The sequence below is a fragment of the Oculina patagonica genome, chromosome 10 (genome assembly GCF_052425735.1).
Source record: "Oculina patagonica isolate OP01 chromosome 10, crgOcupat, whole genome shotgun sequence".
NCBI classification, from domain to species: Eukaryota; Metazoa; Cnidaria; class Anthozoa; order Scleractinia; family Oculinidae; genus Oculina; species Oculina patagonica.
Genome location: NC_135767.1, coordinates 4492633 through 4504935, shown reverse-complemented (window position 1 = coordinate 4504935; position 12303 = coordinate 4492633). Strand labels below are relative to the sequence as shown.

At 41.3% G+C, this 12303-nt stretch overlaps 1 protein-coding gene across 2 annotated transcripts in view; it reads right to left on the bottom strand.

Annotated features, from left to right (window-relative positions):
* The window catches only part of LOC144628327 (N-acyl-phosphatidylethanolamine-hydrolyzing phospholipase D-like), a 14432-nt gene extending 3249 nt beyond the window's left edge, over positions 1–11183 (bottom strand). Inside the window, exons 1-3 of one of the 2 annotated variants that reach the window (XM_078486428.1) lie at positions 11050–11183; positions 5425–5632; positions 573–1222 (exon numbers count right to left, since the gene is read on the bottom strand). In XM_078486428.1, coding sequence (XP_078342554.1) covers positions 573–1222; positions 5425–5632; positions 11050–11153 — 962 coding nt within the window. In that variant the 5' untranslated portion in view covers positions 11154–11183. Of the gene's footprint in view, positions 1–572; positions 1223–5424; positions 5641–11049 lie in introns of both variants that reach the window. The other variant, XM_078486429.1, reaches the window with a different exon arrangement.
* Positions 11184–12303: the final 1120 nt, after the last annotated feature.

Here is a 12303-nt window from a genome sequence, read left to right as displayed (position 1 = left end):
GGGCTCTTATGTGGTAAGGTAAGGTAAAGTCTGTGTCCGAGCCAAGTGGCCCATACAGCCGGAGCTTATCCCCGTTTCCGTAGCATTAAGCGATTGAGAGTACTGCTACTCCCCCTGGATGGGATACCAGTCCATTGCAGGGATTACCCCAGCAGTAAGTTCGTCGGTACCCATTTATACCTGGGCAGAGAGAGGCACTGTGAGAGTAAAGTGTCTTGCCCAAGAACACAACGAAGCGCCCCGGCCAGGACTCGAAACCGGGCCGTTCGACTCGAAGTTGAGCACGCTAACCATTAGGCCACCACGCCTCCTACATCTCATGTGCACAGTTTTCTGCATGCATTGCATGCCTACAATGCTGAGGAAACAGTTAATGTAAGGCTTTTTAGTGCAGAATGCACTATTCTGATGGTTTGTTGGGCTCTCATGTGCTAACCCACCCAACATTTTAAAGCGCTATAGTGTAAGCTTTAATAGTCAAATAATTAATTAATTTGGTTATCAGATTCTATTGACTTCCAGTAACTGAATAAAATTGCATCTGATATTTAAAATATTATTCCACAACATACCGTGGTTCATATGCTCCAATAGGAATCGCAGCCAGATCAAATGGTCCATATCTCTTGCCGATCTGCTTAAAAATTTCACAATAACCTGAATCTGCAGCAAAGAAAAATCTGTGTTGTGGTCCAATAATGGACCAACTACCCCACAAAACCTTATTGAAATCGTTCAATCCTCTTCGACACCAATGCTGTGCTGGAGTAAAGGCAAACGTCACTGCTTTGCTTTTGTCGGTAAATTTAGGGTGACAATGTTCTTCCCACCATTCAAGTTCGACTACATTCTTACAGCCACAATCCGTCATCCAATTTTGAAGTCCCATTGGCACAAACCAATCAATTTTATCACCGAACCTCTTGTTAAGGTCACACACTGTGTTAAAGTCAAGGTGATCATAGTGGTTATGACTGATACAAACAGCATCAATGTCCGGAAGTTCATCCACAGTGCAAGGAACATGACGATATCGCTTGACACCAAATGTCCGCACGGCACCACAGTAATCGCTAAAAACAGGATCTGTAAGAATATTGATTCCATCCATTTGAACTAACACAGTTGCATGTCCAATCCAGGTTACTTGAATTTCATTGGCTGGAGGGGAATCTAAGGTCTTTTTGTCTGGTTTAAGAACAGGGAGAGTCTGGTCTAGCTCCTAGAAATAATAAAAAACTTTAGTTAGCCCTAAATTAAAGCACATACAGAAAGTGACTGAAATCAGCTTCGCACCTACAATGCGAGACAAAATTGTTGGGACACTTGGCAAAATTGTGCCCTAAATGACTGCTAGTTCCCCACTCCCCCCAAGCAATGTTGACAATTGACCATACCACACACCTAGATCATGGCATATAATTATGTTTGTCAACATTGCTTGGGGGAGGGGGGCTTGGGAAAGGGGACTTGGAGACTTGGGTGTGTACAGATTCCACGATTACAATTCTTGGATTATCTCTTTCGCTATTCAATTCTCCTTTTCATAAGTGTCCCAAGTCTTTTTGACCTCCTGGATTGTAACTATCACTGCTAACCTTTCTAATCCTTGAACCTCAGTCTAAAATCTCCTCATTGATGACTTAAGATTTGGCATTCAACACTACGTCTTTTCACAGTCCCTAAGTGACCTATATGGAAGGTAATTATAATGAGGATAAGAACTCTTACTCTAAGCTGACCCTAAAGAATATGCCTAAACACTCTCAAGATTTACCTATAGCTTACCCTAAATAAGAAATATTGGCCAACAGTGCCCAAGGACATGCCGTCAAATGATGTGCTCAAATATGATCAGTCAGTGGTCTACCTTTTCCCTGTATTATAAGCTCGACATCCTTAGGCTATTTTATAAGGCAAACAACGACAGCCTGCCTGAGCCCCTGATGAAATCGATACTAGACAACTCCAGTCACGGCTATTCGCTCCGAGGAAAACAACAATCTTCGATACCAAGATTCAACTCGCGATTCATGAAGGATTCACTCAGATACAAGGGATCTGTTCCTTGGAACATTGTTAAATACCACAATCAACAGAAGAGTTTTTCAAGTTTTAGAGCTAAGAAAGCATGTTGTAAATAGAGCATATTTTAAAGATTTTAATTTTAACGCCCTGTCGGTCTCAACAACCCGCTACAGACACAGTGATTTTATATACAGTTAGTTTTTAGTTAGTTTATTGTAATCATCTAGTATAGTAGCAGTTCTAGTTAGTAATTAATTAAATAATTAATTTTACTGCAAATATAAGAATTGTAATTTTAGATACCGGTATTTTAATTGTAATTTTAATCTTAGCATAGTTAAATTTAAATACCCGACCCCACACGCTTTTAGCTTTTATTATTATCGTGTAAAAATAAAGTTTTATCTATCTATCTATTTAACATAAAGGTTGTTCACCTGGAGCTAGGTAAGGGGGCCGTAGTATGTGATACATTCACATGGTGTATAACCCAAGAAAGCAGCCTGACAGTTTCGCACCTGAGGTGAATGCATTCAGGATTATAGGGACAGGTGGATAACATGCTTATTTTCCAACTTAGTGAGGTTTCTTGAAGGGTAATATTCTCTTTGTTTCAACTATAAGCAAGCCTGATCCCATAAGCTTGGTGGGTTTTGTGCTTTATGAGGCGAGCAGGGTAAGCATGTATACTTTTGCCAAATTTGCATTAAACAGGTTGTTTTGTTGCCCAGGGAGTGTACATTAAAAGAGAGAAGAATATTTACTTGTAAACAGTATGTGCTGTAATAATACATCCCTTGTAAAAATTTTACCGCGATCGCGCCGCGAATGTCGCGATCGCGCCGCGAATGTCACGATCGCGCCGCGAATGTCGCGATCGCGCCGCGGTTTGTTGCAATCGCGACGCGATCATGCGCGACGCGATTGTAAGTGAGCGCGAACGCGCCGCGATTGCCGCGATGGTCGCGATCGCGGCGCGATGAGTTCGATCGCGGCGCGATTGATTACTACCGCACCGCGATTTGGGGGGCTGGAATAAATCTCGGGAAGTGTTCCCGGCGAGAACTCACTTCTCGATCACCGGGAGAAAGTCATTATGCTTTGAAATTCTCACAAATCATGCTGTGGTCGTAACGCAAATCATGACTGTATTGATGAAATAAACTTAAAGTACTAATCAAAGTAGTAATAAAACTAGTTTGATTTAAAATGTCGAAAAACATTTTAATACGTGACGGTGAGCCGTGAGGACGTCATTCCCACGAGAAAAGTTTTATTTAGTTTTAGTCTAGACGAACTGGCGCGACAAAGCGGCGCGTGATAATGAGTAAAGATAAATCAAAAGATAAGAATTTTTTATTTCTTTACAGTCCGTTTTTAATCTTTTCAAACACTTTGCTTCTTTCTTTTCTTATCTTTGAGGAACCTTAATACCTTTGAGCAATGCAATGACAAATTTCTGTCGGCCATTTTCTTCAAATGCAAATACAATCAGGAATTCGCTGCAATTGCGTTTTTCACCTTGAAAAATCCTCTAGATGGCATTTAATTTAATTGTGGCTCCGAAGAGGCTGTCGGAATGAGCTTTTTTTAGAGCTTTATATTTACCTTCCCGTAGACCACACACATCGACGATGTCCTAAGATTATTCCCGCCTTTTCCCGCAAGGTGTCGTGAACTGAGCGTTACGATTGGCTGAGTTAGGTCACGTGGGCCATTGTACACGCCATCCCGAGCAGGAAAAAAAAAAATATTTTGAGTTTATAGTTGGAATGCTTTCTCTCTACAATCAGGACTGGAAAAATGTGTTCTTTTTTGGCTGCTTCTGTCAATAACATGAGTTTAGAAGCGACTTAACTTTACGGAAAAGCGTCTCTGTGGAAACTGCTAGAATTTGTTTGTTAATTCGAGCGACAGCCTGTTAATTTCGACAGCGCTATCTTGTGGGATTCGTCACGGACTTTGTTGACTGAACTACAACTGTGATTTTTAAAAAACTGCAAAACTCGAACAGTGGAAAGAGATTATCATTTTGACGGTAAGGACCATTCAAGGCGAAGTTGTACCTGTTGATGCTTGGGACTTAACTGTTGTATTATTTAAAAAAGCTTCGGGGAAAAGCGCATCTTCGACGGTTCGGCTTCTTCGCAGATGCATGACCAACAGATATATAGTTCGCTCGTTTGGTAGATCACATCATTGCATCTTCCTTCGCTTGAGCACGAGGAAAAGGTTAGTTGCCGTTATGTATGTGTTGTTATGTATGTCTCACGATCTCCGGCTTGTGACCATTGCGAAATATATGTGCTTGACAGCAAAACTGGCCGTCTTTTTCTGTAACCTTCTGTAAATAAATGATGTTGTTTTGATACAGAGCCAGTGTGTTTGTTTTGTCAGTGTGCAAAACGCCAAGATAATTGTTTTTAAATTTAAAGATTTAGGCGCGATCGCGGCGCGATCCAAGCCAAATCGCGGCGCGATTCCCGGCCCATCGCGCCGCAAAGTGAGAAGCGCGGCGGCCAAAAACGCGGCGCGATCCAAGCCCAATCGCGCCGCGATCGCGCCAATCGCGGCGGCCAAAAACGCGGCGCGATTGCGACACGAATCGCGGCGCGATCCAAGCCCAATCGCGCCGCGATCGCGGCAATCGCGGCGGCCAAAAACGCAGCGCGAATCGCGGCGCGTTCGCGGCGTGATCGCGCCGCGATCGCGGTAAAATTTTTACAAGGGATATTGTGGTGCTAATAAAAGCCATTACAGCATTGTAACATTTGCCACTTGAAGTGTCCTGTTTTGTTTATATATCATGATTACAGATTTTGAGGTTTGAGAAAATATCTATGTACCAGCCCCATGGAATCAAATGTCATTGGCAATTTGGAGGGGGTAACGGGGATCTCATGCAAAAAAAAAAACATTACATAAGGAAAGTATGAAGCTTAACTGAAATGTCTGGATGGGTGGGTTCATCTTAATGATTATAATTGTTATTTACTATTATTTTTTTCTTTTCTTTAATGTAGATCAAATAATGCAATTTTGTAAATCTAATTTTTCTTCATTTTCTTCTTCACCCATCACCCGAATAGCTATGTTAATTGAAGGGAGTGAAAAAAACATTGTAAATATTTATGTGCGAAATAAAGTTTATTGTTATTGTTGTTGTGACAGTGGTATTAAAATGGCCTTTTATTGGGGAGTAGGTTGGTGGGGTGGGTGAGGGTGTAAAAATATAACAACTCTATCTCTACGTGGTTTAAACTGACAGCTTGTACATAGCTCACTTGCTGACACAAGCACAGTTAAAAATTTGAAAACTTTTAAAAATAGAACATTGTATAAAAATCAATAGGCCCCTAGGTCATATTTTCCATCCATAAAATATTCAATTTTTACCTTAGTATCAAAATTCTTCAGTCTCCTTCTAGGCAAACTGCTGTTGTTTGGTGACACCAAAAACCATCTAGCAGCAACAAGTGCTGAAGGAACTTGTGATTTACCCCATGGAAGAACAAATCTTCCATTAACTCTCTTAGCTTTTGGGTACTCATCACCAGATCCTGTGTCGTCTTGGTGTGTTGACAGTGACGTAGTCTGTTGTTGACTGTTGATGTAAGACAGTTTGAATTTTTTAAACTCCACTCAATGGGAGGCACGGTGTCCTAATGGTTAGCGCACTGGACTCCGGATCGAGCGGTCTGGGTTCAAGCCTGGCCGGGGTCATTGTGTTGTGTTCTTGGGCATGACATTTTACTCTCATAGTGCCTCTCTCCACCCAGGTGTATAAATGGATACTGGCAAACTAATGCTGGGGGAGAACCCTGCAATGGACTAGCATTCCAATGGCCATCCAGGGTGGAGTAGAAATACTCCTAGTCGCTTCATGCTACAGAAACCGGGATAAGCTCTGGCCTGTATGGGCCACAAGCCTTGATGCAGACCTTTTAAAACTCCACTCAACATTATTTTGTAAGCATCCATGTCGGGCCTAGTGTCCAATGCTGCAGGAGCTTTTGCCAGTTTCAGTGATAGCATGGAGTGATTGATTTAGATATTTCTACCCCCCTTTGGATGTTTGGATGTGATGCTAGTCTATCACATGGTTACCCTCTCCCCTCCCCTATTAAATTTGTCACTACCCACACCTACAGAGTGAAGCATTGTGAGAGTTATGTTTCTTGCCCAGGACCACCACACAATGACCCCAGCCAGGGTGGGGAACCTATACCACCCAATCCAAAGAGGGTGTCATAGAGTTTATGTGTGACACATGCTGAAGGTATGAAACATAAGACTGTGACATGCGAAAATAGCTAAAAGAGAAATGTGATTTGTGAATAATTATTTGACTAAATCTAATGTTTGAAGAATATAGGTGAGACATGTAGTTTGTTGAAATTTGTGCTTGAAATGGGATAAAGACCCTCTGCCCCCCCCCCCTTGCTGCCCTCTCCAAGGTCCAGTGCACTAAACACTTCATTGAACACCACTGCATCAACATTAGTTTTACCTCTTTAGAAAAACTTATCACCCCAAATTCTTCTTTTTCCTTGCAGAAAAATAGGTATACAGTTGATACAATCATGTTTGTTTGAGTTCTCTCCTTACCAATGCTATTTAGGCCTTTCTCTCTTATGCCCCCACCCCCCTTGCCCGGGGGTACTCCCATAAATTTCGGATAGGTGTGTGCCGTGAAGATTCTTAAACCCTGACCCTATTTAAGGCTAAAGAAAGTGAACATTTTGCCTAGCTGAGCATTTATTTTATCTGATAGAATTTAGGTACCCTATCTAAGGATCACACTGGGAACACAAATAATTTTATGCCAAAAGGAGCTAAGATGATACCATATTAAAGGGCCGAGAACCTCAAAAACCATCCCGCGGCCATACCTTAACATAGCTCATAAAATTATATGGTAGTACCCCCCTCCCGGTGGGGGCCCACCCGCCCCTCACTCCCAAATAATAGCATTCTCTGCCATCCCTGGAAGGGGTTTCTTTGACTAAACATCAATAAATGATGTAAAAATAGCTGTGAATCCGCTTGGTTACATAATTTAAATAATATCGAGGAGCTTTATATGAAGACCTGCCACTGCTGAGATTTCTTTGTTGAAATAATTTCAAGTTTGAATATGGGTTCGATTTGCTCAGAAACCCATAAGGGTTTCTGATTTGCTTCAATTCATTTAACTTATCTTATAAACATGATAACACTATGTTCTATTTGATACCCCAAAGAATGAAGCTTCTTCAAACAGCAGTTAATTGTCGATGAATTGTTAAACAGAAGCAAATGCCAAGTTCCAGGGGTCTGATAAAGGAGATCACAGGAAATCATGTTACCTTCCTCCCTAGACTTGCTCCAAGTCGCTTGTTAGATTCGCAGGAAACTGCTGGATACGGAAATGGAGGGCGCGCTGGGACATGAGCCGGAGAAACAAAATGGCAGAGGATCGTGGCGGAATGAGCGACTTGTCTCACCTGCAGCGCGCCAATTCTGAAATGTGGCATCACCAGTGTATTTTTCCACCGATGACGCCATCAAGATTATGTCAATCATATTATTGCGCGCGACCTTACTGAGCGCGCTCTGTTTGCCAACAAGACAAGCTTGCGTTTAACTTTTTACCTCTTGAACAGACTTGTTTCCTTCTCACATCGGCAGTTTAAACCAGTTTTGGAACAAACATTACAAATTATATGTTTTCTTTTGTGCCTGTCCCTTTTAAATCTTACAGAAATGAGAGAGCCATCAAGGCCTTGAGTATTATTTTCCACAAACTCAGAGACTCAAAGGACAGTGCAGAATGCAATATGGCCAACAATTGACAGCATGATAATAATTTTCCAGGGTAATTTCGCTTGAGAATAAGTCAAATGAGATCACTTTTCAGTCTGAAACGCTGTTTCATGTGTACTTGTAAGATGTTGAAAGACCAAACGTGACAACTAAATCACGCGACACCTTCATCCGGGAGAAAGATTTCCCTTATTGAAAAGTCACACACGCGGCCCACCAGTTGACACAATTAAGAGTCGATTCTTTTAGTAAAGAAAGTTTTCAATCGTTGTGTTTTACGTGAACTTTCGTTGATTTGAGAGTTTTTAAGCAGCAAACGTGATACTTTTACTTTTCGTGCAAACTTATGTAACATGAGTCTAATTTAGGTCTAATTAAATTAACGCCACGGATTCTACAAGAATCATACCGCATTGAAAAGCACACCACGTTGGACTTTGATACAAACTTTCTAAACACGTCTCTGTTATTTTAATTTTTGTTAGTTTGAATTCAGTCTGATATTGAAACAGCAAACGTGATATTTGTGCTTTGCGTGCAAAGGTTTGTAACATGATACCTTTGTTTTTTTTTTAGACTGCTGTGATGCCCTAAAGTCTAATTAAATTAACGCCACGGATTCTACAAAACTTCTACCGCATTGAAAAGCACACCACATTAGGCTTTGATACAAAATTTCTAAACGCGTCTCTGTTATTTTAATTTTCGTTAGTTTGAATTCAGTTTGACATTGAAACAGCAAACGTGATATTTGTGGTTTTCGTGCAAAGATTTGTAACATGATACCTTTGTTTTTCTCGAAGACTGCTGTGATGCCTTAAAGTCTAATTAAATTAACGCCACGGATTCTACAAAAATTCTACCGCATTGAAAAGCACATCGCGTTAGGCTTTGATACAAAATTTCTAAACGCGTCTCTGTTATTTTAATTTTCGTTAGTTTGAATTCAGTTTGACATTGAAACAGCAAACGTGGTATTTGTGCTTTTCGTGCAAAGATTTGTAACGATTTGTAACATGATACCTTTGTTTTTCTCGAAGACTGCTGTGATGCCTTAAAGTCTAATTAAATTAACTCTACGGATTCTACAAGAATTCTACCGCATTGAAAAGCACACCACGTTAGGCTTTGATACAAAATTTCTAAACAAGTCCCTGCTATTTTAATTTTCGTTAGTTTGAATTTCAGTTTGATATTGAAACAGCAAACGAGATAACTTTCCTTTTTCTTGAAAACGAATGTAACATGATACCGTTGTTTTTGTCGAAAACGGATGTAACGTGATGACATGGTAACGTGATTTATTTTCTGCAAACAGGGCGACATCGATTATAACACAGATATTATCGATTTAGTTAAGAATTTGTTTTTTCTGAATTATGAGATGCTACAACAGATCATTTACATGTATTCTAAGAAAACAGCATTGCCATAACAAGAATTATTTCACATGAACTGCTATGACGCCTTAGTGTCTAATTCAATTAATTTGCAGTTTTAACTTGGCGCCACGGAGTCTACAGGAATCCTTCCGCAGGAAGAATTACGCGATGTTCATGACGTCTATTAATCTGCGCATGCGTTTAGCACAAAGTATTTTCATCCAGAAAGAATAGTACCACAAGGAGAGCATAGTACTTTCTGAAACAAATATATACCTTTGAGCTCTTCAATTGTATCGTAGATATACTTCCCATTCTACCAAGGGCACACGGTCTGTTGCTCCCTACCCCCTACCCCCTAACAGGAATAATTAATTAATTGATATTAATTAATTAATTGGTGATTAAAAGTTTACACCGCGTTAGCGGTTTAGTGCTTTAGTGGTTTAGTGGTTTAGGGGTTTAGCAGACGACAACCCACCAAACCATCACAATAGTGCATTCTGCACTAAAAAGGGAAGAAAATCGCAATTTTAACACATGCCACAGTGTACGTCAGCTGCACATGGCACATGAAACTGACGTCAACACGATAAAAGAAACCAACTCAATGCACACGAAATGATGCAATATTTTTGCAGCAAAAAACGCCAACTAGAATCGATTTCCTGCAAGTGACACAAGTCACTCGTTCCGAGCCATTCCTCGGCAAGTGTCATTTGTTTTCCTTCACGTGCGCGTTCACAGAAATGGATCCCACGTGATTTCAAAGGCAATTTTACTCAAGTGGTCTTTCGCGCTTGATTTCAAAGCAATTTTATTGGAGTAACTATAGATGCAAAGAAAAAACGAGCGACTTGGGGCAAGTCTATTTCCTCCCTTGATCGCCCGGGGGGGGGGGTGGGGGGGCGTACTCGACATATTTTCAGGTAGGGAGGTGCGGCCCGGCCTCCTAAACCCTGACCCTGTTTAAGACACAAAACTCTGATTTTCCTACCCTGTTTATGCACCAGTCATTTGAAACCCCCGCCCCCCGCCTCCGCCCCCCCCCTCCTCAGGCATGAGCGGGGCATTCACTTTTTTGGCAAGTGAAAGCAAGTGAAGTCCCCGGCCCCCGGGAGAAAAGTGAATGGTGAACTCCCCCGCCCCTTTATATGATCCACATCCACACACATGGAAATTCCTTGTAGAAAACTTGTTATAGCCAAGCACAACAAGGGATGACAGTAAGGGATGATTAAAACGTTGGTAGCCGTGAAATGAACACATTGACTTCAGAGCAGCTAGGAATACATTTGTATTTCGGTACCAAACTTTACAAAGCATCGTGCAGAAGGCAGTGAAGGCAGTGAATATTGAAGCGATACTGGCCGTTCGATCGAGCGAGTCGACATAAATAATGTATGCGAAATTACCATGCGGCGCGAGGGGGGGGGGAGCGGGGTTTCAAATGACTGGTGCATTAAGACAGAATGTCAATTTTTGATACCCCGTCTAAGACATAAACAAGCACCTCACTGGCTTTGATGTGATCTTGAATTAAGCTAAGTATCAATGCCGAAAGCAACGTAAGTCAGCAATACGGAATAATTTGTGAAAATTTGGCTTGTTACACCTCTGCAGGCATATAAGCCTATCCCGTTTGACATTGTTCCATGCAAAGATACCCCGTTTAAGACAAGAAGGGGTGAAATATATACCCCGTTCAAGAAAAAAGCCTCAAAACCATACCCTATCGGGCCGCACGTCCCCATTAAGCCCTAATAAGGGAGTGCCACCCCCTCCCCGGATTGATCGAAACATGATGGCGGGGGCATCGACAGATCAAACTTACCTTCGTTGAAGAAAGAATTGTCGCGAGCTTTGAATTGCAGCGAAACCTACACGGCCTGTTCTCCGAAGGCTTGAAGATCCTTTTCGACAGAGCTGTTGCAACATAATGCTGCCAGTTTTCAGTTAATTTAGCATACAAAGAGTTCTGTTTCACGACTCCATTTTGTTTCGGTGGCTGTGACCGAGGAGGGCCTAGGAACGAAACTAGTTCCAGGCCTTGAAATACAGTCAACTCTCTCCAGGTAGCCTGCAGAACAGGCGGAACCGCCTTTTCTGCAGGCTACTCTCCAGGACACCTTCGGGACCGGCCGCAACTGTCCGTCTTAGAAAGGTGTCCGCTCTGTAGAGAGTCGAGGTAACTTTGCACAATGCAACAAACCTTTGCTAACTGCAACAAGACTAAAATAATAAAAGGACCGTATTTATTTGCTTTTTAAAGCAAAAAGTGAGGGCTTCTACAAACTGTAATACTGTAAGTAAAGAACGACCTCTTTAGTGCCCATATACATAAGCAAAGAAGTAATCCGTAAAGGGTCATTGTTTGGTTTGTGGTTAGTAAGCTTGGTACATACGTATCCTTAGTGCACTGACTAACTTTGCGAAGTTTGGAAGTATTTTCACTAATAAAACATGATAAAAAAAAAACACTTCTCAAGTGTCCGTTGTCCGTCTTAGAGAGGTGTCCGTCTTATAGGGAGTTTGGTTACAGTAAAATGACAGAAAAACGGCAGGGACCATCACCAGGTGTCCGTCTTATAGAGGTGTCCGTTAAGGGAGAGTTGACTGTAGATACAACGTTGCCGGGAAACTCAATTGCAAGTTTGAGGGGGAGGGGGGACTCAAAAAATTTTGTGCAGGGAGGCTCATGCCACGCGGTCCAAGTTCAAACCATTGACAGTAAAGGGACCCTTCTGTAAACTTTTTTTAGAAAAGAAGCGCATTTCTTATGACCTAATAGCAATACTTTTAAAAGGCCTTTGTAAATACCTAAAATATGACCGTTTTTCCTATCCTTTTTATTTTATACACCAACTTGTGAAATCCCAACCCTTTTATACCTACAGCCTAAAAAATAAAAATATACTGCACTTTTGGGAGTTAAACAACCCACCCCTGGGACTCAAGATTAGTAATATAAACATTACAAGATAATCTGTAACATTGTCAAATTTTTTTACAAAAATCACAAATAATTTTTCCAAAAGTTTTGTGGACAATGTTTCATATTGAAAGAAAAGGAAAAATACCATTTTTC